This window comes from Beta vulgaris, chromosome 5 (genome assembly GCF_026745355.1).
Source record: "Beta vulgaris subsp. vulgaris cultivar EL10 chromosome 5, EL10.2, whole genome shotgun sequence".
NCBI classification, from domain to species: Eukaryota; Viridiplantae; Streptophyta; class Magnoliopsida; order Caryophyllales; family Amaranthaceae; genus Beta; species Beta vulgaris.
The window spans coordinates 1,361,847-1,377,327 of record NC_079206.1 but is presented as its reverse complement, the minus strand read 5'-3'; the positions used below and the strand labels follow the sequence as shown (position 1 = coordinate 1,377,327).

At 31.7% G+C, this 15,481-nt stretch overlaps 1 protein-coding gene across 2 annotated transcripts; it reads right to left on the bottom strand.

The window, feature by feature from the left end:
• Positions 1–1,254: 1,254 nt before the first annotated feature.
• On the bottom strand, positions 1,255–3,878 carry LOC104892083 (MYB-like transcription factor ODO1). Of its 2 annotated transcripts, XM_010677906.4 has the most exons (3): positions 3,745–3,878; positions 3,370–3,649; positions 1,255–2,316 (listed from the first exon to the last, which is right to left on the bottom strand). In XM_010677906.4, the coding sequence occupies exons 2-3, from the start codon at positions 3,630–3,632 to the stop codon at positions 1,695–1,697; spliced, it is 885 nt and encodes a 294-aa protein (XP_010676208.2). In that variant the 5' UTR covers positions 3,633–3,649; positions 3,745–3,878; the 3' UTR covers positions 1,255–1,694. The 2 variants fall into 2 exon arrangements, with proteins under 2 accessions (XP_010676208.2, XP_048501212.1); XM_048645255.2 differs by having other exon boundaries at positions 3,370–3,808.
• Between the last annotated feature and the right edge of the window lie 11,603 nt (positions 3,879–15,481).

The following is a 15,481-nucleotide window of genomic DNA, read 5'->3' as shown; positions in this document are numbered from 1 at the left end:
GTATCTTTTCATTATTTAGTCTTCTCTTTTACTGTAGAAAAGACTAAAAACCAAGGAAAATGGGGGCTTTACTAAAAGTTTGCCAGTGTGTTAACTTTTAAATCGTAGAGTTTATTATTTAAGAGCATGTTTATAATTAATGATCGAACTTCTGTCAAAAAAAATGATCGAACTAGGTAGGGCCTTGTAATTGGGCAAGGGAGGACAAAAGAGAAAATAAGTTATCGAAAATAGAAAAGGCTAAATAGGGAAGAATAATTTCTTTTTGTCCTACTACGAGGAGTTTCTCACCGCCTTCGACGAGTGGACTAATCTCCTACGGAAGTTTGTATGGGTACCTCAAAAGGCAGCATTCTTCCCCGTTGGAATTTTTTCCATACCCAAAACTCAAACCCGAGACCTTGGTTAAAGAGTGAAAGACCCTTAACCACTCACGTCAATCCCAATTGATAATAAGGAAGAAGACATTGAGATCTAATGAAAATATCCAGCGAATTGTCTTACATTGAACAATACGAATTGAATATTCATATTTGAGGAACGAAAGTGTATAATAATAAATTACATTTAGCATAGGGATTAGGGAGAGGAGGCCATGCATCATCAAATTCTCTACAACTAGTAGTCATAGAAAGAAAAACAACAATGATGAAACTTCCGTAGAACTAGTCACCAAAATATGAACCAATGACTAAATAAAGTTGATATATTGAATAAATATTGTATCTAATAATAATATACAAAAAAAATTATGCGAGTTGATATGACTTAATGATAAAACTACTCTATATAACACTTTACTTTTAAATGAACAAATTAGTACCATTTTGTACTACTCCACATATATATTTCTGTTTATTAATATTATACTTATTAAAAATATACTAAATACTATTCATATGAATCCACTTTTTTTCAAAATTTATCTTTTTTTTCTTTTTTCACCTGAAACGTTTTTTTGGGTCCTCACTAGAGACTCCTTAATAAGAAGAAGAACCCTATTGGACCGGCACTTATCGTAAGTCGGTCAGCCCAGTTACACAGGTCAACACTTAAGAGTATGAGGTATAAGGGAATCCATACTCCCAAACACAAATAGGTAGTGGGGTTCGAACTTGTAACCTTCAAGTCATAAGGTGAGTTCCCCAACACCTCTAGTAAACAAGCTAGGTTTTCTTCACCAGAAACATAACAACTCGTCTTTTTGTAATATCTTCAATATAAATAACAAAAATTGTAGTATAAACAAAGAGATTATATTAAAAAATAAACCAAGAACATAAGATATCATTATTTATCATGGTAGGTACATAATTTATGTACAAAGCCTTTTTCTTTGCACAGGAAGACCACGCTCATGGGGCACCTCATAAACTTTTTGAACAATAATTTACAAACACAATTTCAAAACAAATAAACTATTTGCAGTGTCTCACTATGAAAGTGTATGGCTTTGGTATATGGTATGATTCTCAAATATGGTTGGCTAAAAACAACCACTCGAGAATTTTCTGATTCAAACACAGATAATTGTAACGAAAAATCAAATTAACCTAAAGTGGATACATACTACTTTTGTAGCACGTATGTCATTACATGTACATATACATTTCTCCGTGACCATTTCCGCGACCGTGGTCTGCTTAATTTACTCCCGAAGTCTTAATAATCCATTGCACTAATTAATTATGATCTTACTTGTTACTCATATCTACCCCATTCAATGTGTTCATAACTTCAATGTCACTGAAACCATCAAGCCCGAAATCTTGGATACCAAAATCTTGACAATCAAATAACCATGAACAATTATCATCCCATGTATTGTTGCTCGACAAACAAGGTTGATCAACTTTGTATGAATAGGGAAATTCCAATGGTGTAACATCATTATCATCCCATAAGTAGCTCATTAGCGCGTCATCAATGCTAATGATCTCGGTTAAGCTCATACTAGATCGATTATTAATACTCGAACTATTCTCTGTTGGTGGGCTGTTATGCGCAATATCCTCCGATATTGAATAAATAGTTGTTGTGCTATTGGTTTGACCACTATTATTTGTTTCTAATGATGATGATTGAGCTTGATTTAAGGATTCAGCTGTGCTAATATCGGAATTGTTGTTGTTATTAGAAGATGAAGATGATTGATTTGGAATAATTTGGTTATTTGGAGATTGATCTTTGTTTAAGGGTTCATGTGTAATAGGGTCAATTCCCATCTTAATAAGTTTCTTCTTAATGTGGGTGTTCCAATGATTTTTGATCTCGTTATCTGTTCTTCCTGGCAATCTTGCAGCAATTTTGGACCACCTGATAATTGATAAAAAAAATTGCCCTGAATTAGTTCTATGAATAGCAAAATGTGTAGATAACTTTAAGTATACGTGCAAAAGAACCGATAATGAGATACTGTCGAAGGCCTTATGGAAATCGGTATTACTGTAGTTTTCTGGTTTTTGATTTTCAAAGTCATAGAATATATGTCCTATAATGAATGAAAAATTAGTCAAATTTATTGAGAACATGATAATTTTGAAAACTGACAATTAAAAGTGAAAACTACTTTTTTTGGTTTTCAGTTTTCAGAAAAACTGAAAACAAAAAACGATAATGAACGGGCCTAAGATATTTTGAAAGGAGAGTTGTAAAAAAAAAGCATTGTTATTATTTATACACATAACTAATATTGTTGAGTCAACAAGTGATGGTTTTATTTACAAAAAACTGTGTACTAGCTAGTTTGTCGTGGTCATGCAAAAGTTAGGTGATTTAGTTACTTAAAAGTTACTTCAACAGAGTGGTCATTATCTTGTACAATTTTTAGAAATCAACATTGAAATGATATACATTATCTCATTAGTGATACTAATTAAATGAACATCGTAATTCTTAGAAACAAGACAAAGACATACCATTATTGTAGATGCATGAGCCATGATAAGTTTAAATAGTTACTATCATAGAACTTCCAAGTTATGATGACGTTCTTAACATTTTGCATTTATCGTTATTTCAATAACTTTTTTTTGTGGGGGACACTATTTCAATACATAATACCTTTCTTTTAGGACATATATGATTTGGTGTTTTCATAAGTACTTGATTATGATCTGTCATGATATTACTTTTGCCAGAATTCTTTTGTTAAGTATACAATATAATTATGCATTATTCATTTCACTATTTTAAGACAAGACCAAGTACTTAATTTAATAATAATTACTTTTTTCTCTTAATAATGCTCTATTTAATCCAAATATAATTAATAATCCAAATAGAACACTTTACATTTTATAAAAATATATATGTCGGAAAAAGTTTTAGTGTAAATCCTTGAAGTTGAAGAAATATCAATGAACTTACCTATTTCCAAGTCGAGCATGAAGGTCAATAACCAATTGCTCTTCAGAATCACTAAGAAGACCTCGTTTCAAGTCAGGTCGAAGATAATTAGTCCATCGAAGACGACAACTTTTTCCACACCGTCTAAGACCGGCAAGCTTCGGAACGGCCCTCCAACAACATTGGCCATTGGTGAGGATGAAATTGATTAGCTTCTTATCTTCCTCAGCAGTCCAAGGGCCTTTCTTCACCCCCAATTTATCACAACAAGGTTGTCTTCCCATATCGAGTACCACCACGGCTAAGACAAATAATAAAAGTCTCTTATAAACAACTCTTTAAGCTCAAAAAACTTGTACAAGAGCAAAATGACTAATAAATGAGTATCACACCAACCTTTATATAGAGGAAGACTTAGGTCCCCAACTCCTCACCTTTAGCTTTGTTTCTTCCCTCTACCAAAGTTCTACCTACATATATATATATATTTTTATGGGAGTGTTTGAAAGAAAAAAAGATAAGACCCCACCAAGGTTTTCATGAAAGGTGCTTGGGAACAACAATATGACTTCTTCTGGTGTTTCAAGCTCTTGGACCCACACAATAGTGCGAAATGGGGTGACCCAACTAAGGAGCTACATATAAGCATGTCCATTTAGAAAAGAAACCTTTTTTTTTGCCCTTTCTTTAAAGTTTTATGGGAACCTTTGTGCCTTATTATATTAATCGATCATAATTGTTACAAAACATTGTTATCAAGTAAAATTAAGCTTTTAGAGAGTTGTTTATAAAGTAATGATAATATGCAATTTTTAGCATAAAGTTTTTTAATTAATAATTATTGAACATAAAACTTTGAATAGTACAAGTTACAATATCAATAGAAGCATAAAATAATTTGCATAATATGTCATAATTTTAATACTTATACTTTTTTCTTATTTAGTATTTTCTCAGTTGTAAATTAGTTTTTACACTCTTGTTTTTCGGATATTGTTCGTCGAGATCTTACGAAATTCTTTTTAATGTATAATTTTGAATATGAAATATTATTATTAATATACTTATGCTGTTCTGAAATAAGTAAACTCTCTTTTAAGTGAGAGCCTTTTAATAGATGTATTTCTCTTATTTTAGAATAGAGAAAGTATATTGTTACTTTTTCTTGAGGAGATAGTATATTGCTACTTAATTACGATCGATTAAACGACGTAGACTAATAAATAAATATAAATTATTTAAATACATTACTTTATATATCTTATATAAAGTGATGCAATACACTTTTATATGCAAAAAACATATGTAAAAAAAAAAAAATCTTGTTTCCCTCTATGTTTCCTTGTAACAATCACATTCTCTCCATTTTTGAAGCTTACTCAAACATGCCATCACTTATTTCGTCATCCCCACGTTTTCATTGTCTCTTTTTTTTTATTTTTTACTTGGCTAAAGAGTAGAATGTAATAGAGTGGTGCTAGCTAACCATGGTTTGCACTTAGACCAAAGGCCATGGTCATCATAATCTTTGGAAGATAATCAACTATCACTTTCATGATAACACCTTATCTTCTTCGAGTCTGTTTTAGTAATTGATTGCTCCAAGACCATACTTCTTTTGAGCAAGTTTTTATGGCATCTGTAAAATTAATATGAAAACTACTAAAACATTACAACTTGTCTGGTCCAGAGTGAAATCCATTAGAAGATGTGCGCAATGTTAAGAGAGCTCATAGCCTAGTTATTCCTCCCTTTAGATCTTTACTAGTCTTACATGCACGCAATGCGTGCGATAACGTGTGATAACAAATGAAGTAGAAAATAAAATTAATTGGGTAGAGGAACTGTCTTTACATTTTATTTTCTTAAAAAACCGATCGATGAGTTTAAATATACTACTTTCCCCCCTTTTTTTCATTCAAATGAAACAGTTAGTTATCCTCTATTTTTTTTCTTTTTCTATTTTTTGGTGTCCCCCATGTGTTGCCTTATATAATAGAGATTTAAGTGCGTTTAAATGACTAATTATATGTTAAACAGTTGACACTCTATTTTTTTAGCTATCAGTATACATTATTTAAAAAATTGAAAAGTTGAAGATACATGGTGAGATTAATGTAACAAAATATCACATGATAACTTAATTAACGATTAATTTTTCTAACTTTAACTATAATAGTCGAAGTAGATAAACTATAAAAATGTGGAATAATAATTGTAAATTTGATCGTCTTAATGACCAACATGTTAGTGATTTTGAGTATGTCTTTTGAAACTACTAGGATTTTTTCATGTACATTGATGTATTGTATAATTTTTTTTTTGTTGTTTGTATATATTAAACTGCTCTATGTGAGTTGTGTTATGTTACCTTGGTGTTTTTGTCAATGAATCTCATATGCAAAAAGTAAAAATTGTATTGCATGGCATAATCAATTTGACATATACTCCTATAACATCTTCAATCTAATGTCTTTTGCAATGTTGCCCATGTGTGTGGATTCTGGAATATTAGGAACCTCTCTTACACAAACATTGCCTAATGATCTCACATAAAGGCTAATCCATATAAATTTTTGTTGCTCTTTTAATTTCTCCTTCCTTTCTCAATTTTAGCTTTGAACTTAATTAGGTCGATATCAGCTTGTTTTTCTAACATTTAAGATTGAGATTGAGCACTTTAACTTTGCTTCCTCCATTTTTCATTTGTTCCTTTGATATTTCAAAGTCAAAGTGTTCGACCTACTATTTATTTATTAGTCAAAGGGCTCGTTCTTCCAACCCTAACATTAATTATATTGCTCCTTTTATTTTCTTTTGTTCGTCTGTCTTTAACTTTTTATATCTCTAATAAATATCTCTAATAATAAAAAGAATAAAAAATGCGAGATTTATTCAAATATGTGGCAGAACACCATGTTACGATAACTAGAGGCAATGCTTATGTACTTCTTTTTAGAGAAGCTTGTGGCAAGCATTGTTATATATGCCGATATATTTAATTCCTTATAAGTAGTTTCAAAATTAGGCTAATCGTACAAACAATTTTCTGTGATTAGAAGGAATCCTTCTGCAAGTACCATCTTATTCTCAATTTCATGCTCTAATTTTATAATTTAATACAGAATTTAGCGGTACATATAAAGTGAAGTAGTGACGCAAAGGCTACACATATACAGGGTATATGTAGGCGACACATACACTAGGTGTATGTGTTACTATTAAAATTTATACCTTGTGTATGTGTTACTACTAAAATGTATATTATTACTAGGAATATTACAAACTTACAATGTTTCGACAGATAATTTTGTTTTTAATGATTTGTTCTTTATCTTTGTTTGAAAAAACTGTTTTATGAAATTTCCTTTGAATTAGATTTGTATGAATCCTTTGTTTAAAACTAAAAAAAGAATTGTAATTTTTTTTTCATATTATTCATATATTAGCTTCATCTTCACCATTTTTCTACTATTGATTTCTACTAATTTTTTCAGTCGTTTTCAATTATTTAATTTGTTTGTATAATATTAAAGTTATATTTTCATCCAATCATGTAATAAAATTCAATTCGAAATATAGTATTTCAATCTTCTATGTATTACATAAATTCAAATATCGTTGAATAACAAAACAGGTTCAAATGATGCTAAATTTGTAATTTTTCTTGTAACAATATACTTCCTCCGTTTCATAATAAGTGAAACACTTCTCTAAAAAAGCTCACATAAAAAAGAGAAGTGTTTCACTTATTACGGAAGTACATTTTAGATGTAACACATACAAAAAGTATATATTTTAGTAGTAACTAGTAACACATATGCCGAGTGCATGTATAGCTTTCACATACCGAGTGTACGTGTATCATCTCTCAAACTACTTTTCCTTTTTTTTCCTTTATGGACTACACTTGGAGCTGATTGCCATTGGCCACTATGGTGTATAACTTTCAGGACTGTTACAACCTCCCCCACACGGCCAGATGCAAAAGCACGCATGCGTGTACATCTTGGAATAATAAACAACCAATGAAATCGAGTAGATAATATTTAAACTCTTATGCATTGGCCACATATTTGATATTCCTTATTAATGTTATAGATCAATGTTGGGAAATAGGCCCACTCGAGCTACCAAATTCTGCCACTTGTTGACAATTCTAGGTTGTTCTTTAATGGTTGATCTTACTACAGACATAATTTATCTTCATTTTGCAAAATTTGAACACATCAGCTTGTGCATAGCATAGTGTGTTTTAAATTTGTGCCCATTATTTTTGTAAAATTACATAAACATAAATCAACATCTTACATGCTTTTATTTATTTTAGGTTTTTTTTATCTCAAAATATTTGATACACTTTCTTAAATGTATCTATGAATACTTAACTTGAAATATTTCACAAGTTAGACTGTAGTTTTGAAAATATATGAGACACCCTTCACAACTTCTTAATGTATAAGGTGCCCTTGTAGTATTATTGAAGCTCCAAAGTGAGACAAATATGTAACACTGTTAGTTTACCATGCAAATGTTGAAGACTATTTTACCCCTAAAATATGGTTTCACATCAACTGGAGAAGGAAATTGTGGAAAATCCATATAATTACTCTCCAAAATCTTCGCTATTCTTGAAGTTAATTCCATCTTAATTTTGATTGATAGAGTAGAAAACTATTCATGAGACTCCAACAATTAGCTTAAACTTTTGGTGGATCGGAGTTGGTCATTTGACAAACTAATTATAAACTAATTATGATAATGAAAATTACCAAGGGATTATCTTCTTACGTGGTATCAGAGTCAGCGTGACAGGTACTTAACGACAGTTATGAGCGAGGCCTATGTTGGATCCACACTTCAACCCGATTGGGTTATCGCGTGAGGGGCATGATAGAGTATAAAGCTATCACTGGGGCTTCAACCATCAAATTAAGCTTTTTCTTGTGTTGGTCTTTTGATATTAACTATATCACCTCCAAAAACGTTCTTGGGAGTATATCTGCTCAATATCTTAAATGAAGGTTGGTTTTTTCTTTTTTTTTATCTAATTTTATTTGTTGAGGGATAGGTATATATTTTTAGAATTAAAAAAATTAAATAATATGAGCCCCATAATTTTTAGCCTGTTGAGAAGGTCACCAAAAAATGAGCCCAATAAGACAAGGGAACAATCAAACTTGAGATTATTTTGAAATAAAAGAAACTTGAGATTAATTATTTTAAAATAAGAGAAACTCGAGATTAATGGTAGCAGATGGCCAAAACTTGAGATTATTTTTGACAATTTTTTCTAATAAATTTTAATAAGTTCATTAAATTAAAATATGAATTCACCCTATATGTACTACTCCAGGTAACACCAAATGACCAAATCAATAGGAAAGAGATGTTCAATTGGACACTGGACAGAATAATGGCATAAAAATCTGCAGCAGATAAGCCAAATTACATGCTTGGAGAATTTGATTATCTTGATTATTTGATGCAACAGACAAAACTGGGAGCAGTTAAAAACCCCAATTTGCAGTTTTTGACTTTAGTTAACTAGATTTGATTGGTATATTCAACATGGAGCCCTCTCCCTCACGCTTCAATGCCGAACTTGCTAGACTTAACATGCTGTCCTTAGTAACTATCCTAGGTTTTTTTTCCCAGAGTACTCCCTCCGTCCCAATTTATTTGCTACATTTTGCCATTTAGGTGTGTCCCAATTTATTTGTTACATTTACAAATATTTCCATATATAGTACATAGGTCGTCCCACACTTTATTTACAAATTTGCCATCACTCCCTCTTTGGTTTTTGTAAATATTTCCATATATAGTATATAGGTCCCACAATTTACCAATTTGCTTTTTTGTTAATTCTTGTTATGACAATGGTCCGCACTCCCTCCTTGGTCTTTGTGATAAAGTGAATGTAGCAAATAAATTGAAACGGAGGGAGTAATTAATTAACTTGTTTTTCCAATATATCCTGCTGCTAATTAATTATTAGCAGACTATTCAAAACAAGATCTACTAATGACTGCTTCATTGCGCACATGTTTGACATTAAGATCAAATTCAATAATTTTCTTCCTTGCTTTTGCTAATAGTACATCTTAACTTACAAAATATACAAACCCGTAATAACAGTCATTAATATTTTAAATTAAATGGGAAAACTAGTGGATTGAATTAGTGATAGATGGATGTGTTTAACAATGGCTATCAGCATATTACTTGCAAGCCAAGACATTACATCTGATAGATAGTTTTAGATTTTACTGTGTACAAATTGTATACAACTTATTGAATCTAAAACTATCTATCAGGTATTCAGGTGTAATGTCTAAGATACATTATTTTAGTTTTTCATTAATGAAAAGGATAATGTTTATTATTAGCTTGTAGATGTTTTTGTTGATTTTAATATAATTTGGTCGGGGTGTCATTTCTAGGAGCATATATATAGTATTCACTCTAGTTTTTATTAATTAGTTTACCCACTTTTGTTTTCGGATAGTTCCTTATAAGTTTACCTACTTTTTTCTATTTTTGGAATGATCACACCAATTTGTCTATTATTGCCTTTACCTTCTCACTCTACTTTTCGTGGGCGCACAACGTTAACTTCAATACAATATGTCAATAAATTAATATGTATTGTATCCTTTTATGACCCACATACCTATTTCTTCTAAAAATATGCACGAAAAAGTAGGTAAACCAATAAAAATTGAATGGAGTATGCGGTAGTATGAGATTATATCTCATACTAGAATTTGGTTTATGCTATATCGATTCCAAGACCTCTTCAAAACAACAAAAAGGAAACCCTAGCGCGCACTCTCTCCACCCCCAAAAAGGAAACCTTAGGAAAAGTCGTCGATTGCAGGCTCGCTGGTGGATATAGGGTCACCGGGGAGCCTGCTTCTTATTCTTTTTCGTCATTGCTTAAATAGCTTCCCCTGTTTCCTTTTCCCACTCACTTGGTGCATTCGTCTTTGCTTTTCTTGTTCTTTTCTTCGTTGTCGCAGGGTTGGTAAGGCCCTCTTTCGGATCTACTCCCTGGCTCCCCTCCTCCGCCTCCCTTGTTAGTTCGTCAGCCTCCCCCTTCCCTATTGCGTTTTTCTGACTCCCCTTCCCCCTCTCCTGGTTACCTCCGTAGGTCGCCTTTTCCTCCTCCCCTGTTGCTTATGTGTGGGCCTCCCTTTCCCTTCCCATGTCAAGTTCATCGCGGTGCCTAGCTAGTATCCCCAGCCCGTCGAGTCCCCCCTCCCCCTTTAGTTGTTTCATCGCGTTCCTAACCCCCATCCTCTAGTTCGTTAGGTCTCCTCCCCTTTCCCGTTTTCCCCAGCCTCGATCCCCTCCCCTATCTTGGTCAAGTTTCCCCTTCCCCTGGTTTGGTCAAGTTTCCCTTTCCTCCTCCTCAGTTTGTGTCATCGTCTGAGGGCTAGCTAGTATGAATCTAGTAATAATCGGGCTTTTACTTTTTTTAACGTTTGTTTTATGTTTAAGTTTTAGTTCAGTTTCTTCGAGATCCAATAACCCTTGCCTTTTTGTGTATGGTTGTGCTTGATAGTTTGTAAATGGATGATCGATGGACAGTACAAGGTTTTTTTTTTGTTTCCTATGATAAAGGAAGATCTAGGAAAACCTGGTTAATAGAGCTCATGATCCTTGAGTTGGCCATAGGGTTTATGTCACTTTAGGAATTGTAGCGTTGGATAAGATGAGAGTAGGTTCTCAATTTAGATCTGATGTGCGTCGTTCTTCTAGTTTTGAGATTGCGAGGTTGGATCTTCAGATCCTTAAGTTGGGCGAATTTCTTCAATCTAGTTCACCCAAAGTTCTCGTGATGACTTCAGGCGTCATCATCACAATCAAAAAAAGCATATTGTAGGAGGCTCTCCAATTTTATTTAGGGTAAGTTATGACCTCCACACACTTCGAGTTTAAGGCTAATGAGAGTAAACTCTAGGTACCCTCACAACAGGGTCAAAAGTCACCAAAGGACGTGACTTCATTGTTAGTTGAATCGATAGAATCACAGGAGGATATTTTTCTTCAAGGACCTCGGGATTTAGCGTCTAGTAGACATTGGAGTTTACTAGATGTCATGCGACAATCTCTTTTCGAAGATCGTCAGGGTTTTGTATCTCAACAGGTTTCCTCTCAGGTCTTTTTCATTAAGACATATAATCCAATAACCCTTTCCACAATCGCTCAAGACAAGTTTCATTTGGACTGCACACGTAATAGTTAATTTTTTCTTTATAAGTATGTACGAGCAAATAAAGCTCGCTCGTGTTTGTTTTAGTTTGTTTCAATTCGGTTGTACTAGCATTAGGTTGTACTCTCCTTTTAATTAATGTAAATTTTCTCGATGTAAAAAAAGGCATCGGTTCCAATATACAAATTGTCTTAGGTATGGATTCCTTAATCAAATAGTAATAAACCTATGTTATCAAACAATCATCGTCTTAAAGCAATATTTATAGTTGTAAACCTCGACAGTGTCAACAAAGTTTAGAATAAACATAAAATTTCATTGCTTAACACTAAAAAAACAAAAAGATAGAAGACACATAATACGTACTGTAACCTGATGAAACAACAGTCCTAGAACGTACGATACACCTTATTTTCAAGAAAATAAATACTGCTTAACTTGCTAATTAACGAGATTAATTAATTTATGTAATATATAAAGCAGGTCATAATCTTAAAACCTATAAGAACACACATGTCATGTTCTTATGATACCCCAACATCGCAATGATTGATGATAAACCACGTTAAGCACTTAAAATATGCTAGAACATTATACTGTTAATTGAGATAGATTGTTAAAAAAACATCTAGTGGATATTTTGATTTGTCATAGTTATAGCTATTATTATCTAGTAATGGAGTAGTGTATAATAATAGAATAATATAAGAGAAGTTCCTTGTAACATGTGGTCCTAATTTATCCACAATTACAAGAAAAGTATGGTGGCATTGCTTGTAAGATTGAGCATTTTGTCTGGTAAAACTTCAGCTAAATTTACTACTGTTTCAGTTACAGGTTCAAAATCCTTACAACTGGGATAGCTTTAAATATGTTCATATATTTGGTGTTGCTTGTACATAGGAATACCACTTTTGTAGTCTACATATATGTTACATTTTACATTGCATGCTCTTAAAGATTACCTAAATTATGTATTTCTAGGTCCTATGATAGTTCCATTGATGATCCTTATGAAGCAATGTTGGGAGAATAATCTATGAAAATGATGAAAATATGAACATATGAATTGCATGCATCACGTTTACAAACCTTAGTTGCTACTAGTGATGGTCTTATAGATAGCAAAATATATCAAAGTAGAGAGTGATTTTTTGAATTACCATTATATAAGGGTATGTTTGTGTCTATAGATTGACATTGTTTATTTGTTTGATGATCAGTTATTTGTTTGATCACTTGTATTGTATCGTATAAAGATGTTTGCAAAACAATAAATAAGCTAATTATAACAAAAGATGTTCAAACACTTGTATTGTATCGTATAAAGATGTTTGCAAAACAATAAATAAGCTAATTATAACAAAAGATGTTCAAACACTTGTATTGTACTCCCTCCGTTTCCTAAAGATCTTCCCACTTACTGTTCCTACAGATACCAAGGAAAATCAAGTTGTGTGGGGCATGGTGTGAGTAAAGTAGGAGAGAGAAAGGGGTTAAGATAAATAAACAAATAAAAAGGGGTTAAAGTAGGAGAAAAAAATGGAGTAAAATTGAATTAATAATGTAATGGTGGACCATATGATAGTGACATGAGAGGGTAAATAGGGAAATTTGTTTTGCCAAATAAGGAATAAAGCAAAAGAGGGAAAATCTTTTGGAAACACCCTTAAACGGAAAGAGGGAAGATCTTTAGGAAACGGAGGGAGTATCATATAAAGATGTTTGCAAAACAATAAATAAGCTAATTATAACAAAAGATGTTCAAACGACATTTTCATTTTGGCTGATAAACCAATTGCCAAAGAATCCTTTTGATTTCGTTTTCTTAGAGTGTAGCCACGTAAAAGTAATTAGAAATCAAAAGTCATTAAGCCAGTAAAAAGTACTAATCAAAAGCCAGTCACAATAACAATGTTAATTACATCTAGCTTTTTTTTTTTTTTTTGGTGTAAATAGCAGCCAACTTAAATTACGAAATTAAAGAACGTTTTACAATCCGATATAAGTTCATCCAAACAATAACTAAGGGGATGGGGGCTTTAGATCTAGCTTTGTTTGCATTATAATGTTCTTCTATTAGCTAGCTAATTGATAAAAAGAATAAATTAAAAATCTATATAAAACTATTGGCCGTTTGTTATATTATAAATATCAAAAATAAAAATTTAAAGTAATTGCATCTTAATTTTTACTTATAAAAACAGATGGATAATATAGCATTTATGTGCATAAATATCACATTGTTTTCACCACCGTAGCCTTGCAGATTAGTTCTCTTAAATTGAATTACTTAGAAGTTAACTCTAATGAACTTATTAGACATACACTAAAGTATTTGAGCTTAACGACCATATAATTAGTTCATTATTAAACGACTAAACGTTACTTGGAAATCTCCTAATTAAGTCCTAACTACTTTTAAACAAAATACATAAAACCGTTATTTATTAGAGTTAAATAGTTTGTCACTAAATTTAACCTATCAAGCCTTTGACTTATGCACTTACTAGCCTTCATATGCACGCGATGCGTGCGTTAATTTCAAAATTTGTTATTCTATTAGATACTTCATTCGTACTTTATTTATGATTAAACTTAAATATAAAAAATTCAACAGTTAGATGAATTTAGATATATTAATTCGCTAATGTAAAAAAATAAAAAAGGTTGTGAGTGATTGTTAACATTAATTTTTTGTGAATGAATATTGAACATAAAGAACAAAAATAATGAGTTGGTTTAACTGAATTAAAGAGTATCAAATGTAGTGAATGTTCAGACTTTTCATATGCACGTTATGTATGCCATCTTTTTTTATAAGGTATAATTATTTTGTCCATTTAATTTTTGATTGAAGTATTTGATACATATATCATTTTAAACTTGCTTTAAATGACAAGTTGGAATGAGAATTTTTAAATGATTTGCTTTTGTAATTTTTTTCATTCCATTAATTAGATCATTAAGGGTATTTTAGTCACTTCAAAAGAGGACACCACACCTCCTCCCTTGGCTTATATAATAGAGATTATTATTGAACTTATATCAACTTATTTTCTAAAAATAAACGTTTTAATATGAGAAGAATATACTCCCTCCGTCCCAAAATATAGTTCTCATTTCCCTTTTTTCACGGTAATTTATGTAAGTAGAATCTAAGAGAGATAGTAAAAAAAATTATTTATTTAAATAAATGTTGTATGGGAAAAGATGATTTTAGGAGAAATAATGGGTGAAAGAACATTAATTGTAACATTTTGGTTGAATAAACATAGGAAAAACAAAATTCACGAAACAAATAAATGATGAGACACGATTTTTCTAGACAAATTACGAAAAAATGTAGAACTAGATATAGAAATGAGAACTATATTTTGGGACACCCAAAATGAAATGAGAACTATATCAAAGGCAAAGCCAGAACTTTGTATTTACGGGGCCGAAACTATATATATACACAACTAAATCTATTTACGGGGGCCGAAACTCTATATATATATATATACAACTAAATCTTTAAATTATATACAGTTTTAGGGAAGTTAGTTAAGCATAAATAGAAGTCTTAAAATTTCAACCGGAGCCGCGGCCCTCCTAGGCCCCTCAAAAGCTTCGCCCTTGAACTATATTTTAAAACCGAGGGAGTAACATGTTATTGACACATTAAGCAATATTTGTATCACCTTCGACCCCATACAATCCTGTAGTGCTTTTGTGATTTAACGTTCATCCACACCCAAACCCACCTTAGAAGAAGGAATGAGTGAGAAGGGATTGTAAACGTGAAGTCACATTAGTGACATACTTCACATTTCGCAAATGTCAATAAAGAAACAAAAAAAGATATCTTGTGAGATACTATGTTCTTGAATAACTGAGGTAAGTTTATCATTTTTGTATGAAAAAATT

Bases quoted from the DNA above. Each gene is read 5' to 3' on its own strand.
- LOC104892083 (XM_010677906.4), bottom strand. From the start codon at position 3,632: ATGGGAAGACAACCTTGTTGTGATAAATTGGGGGTGAAGAAAGGCCCT. The intron at 2,317-3,369 runs GTAAGTTCATTG...ATCAATTATCAG, and splicing joins CATGCTCGACTTGGAAATAG to GTGGTCCAAAATTGCTGCAA.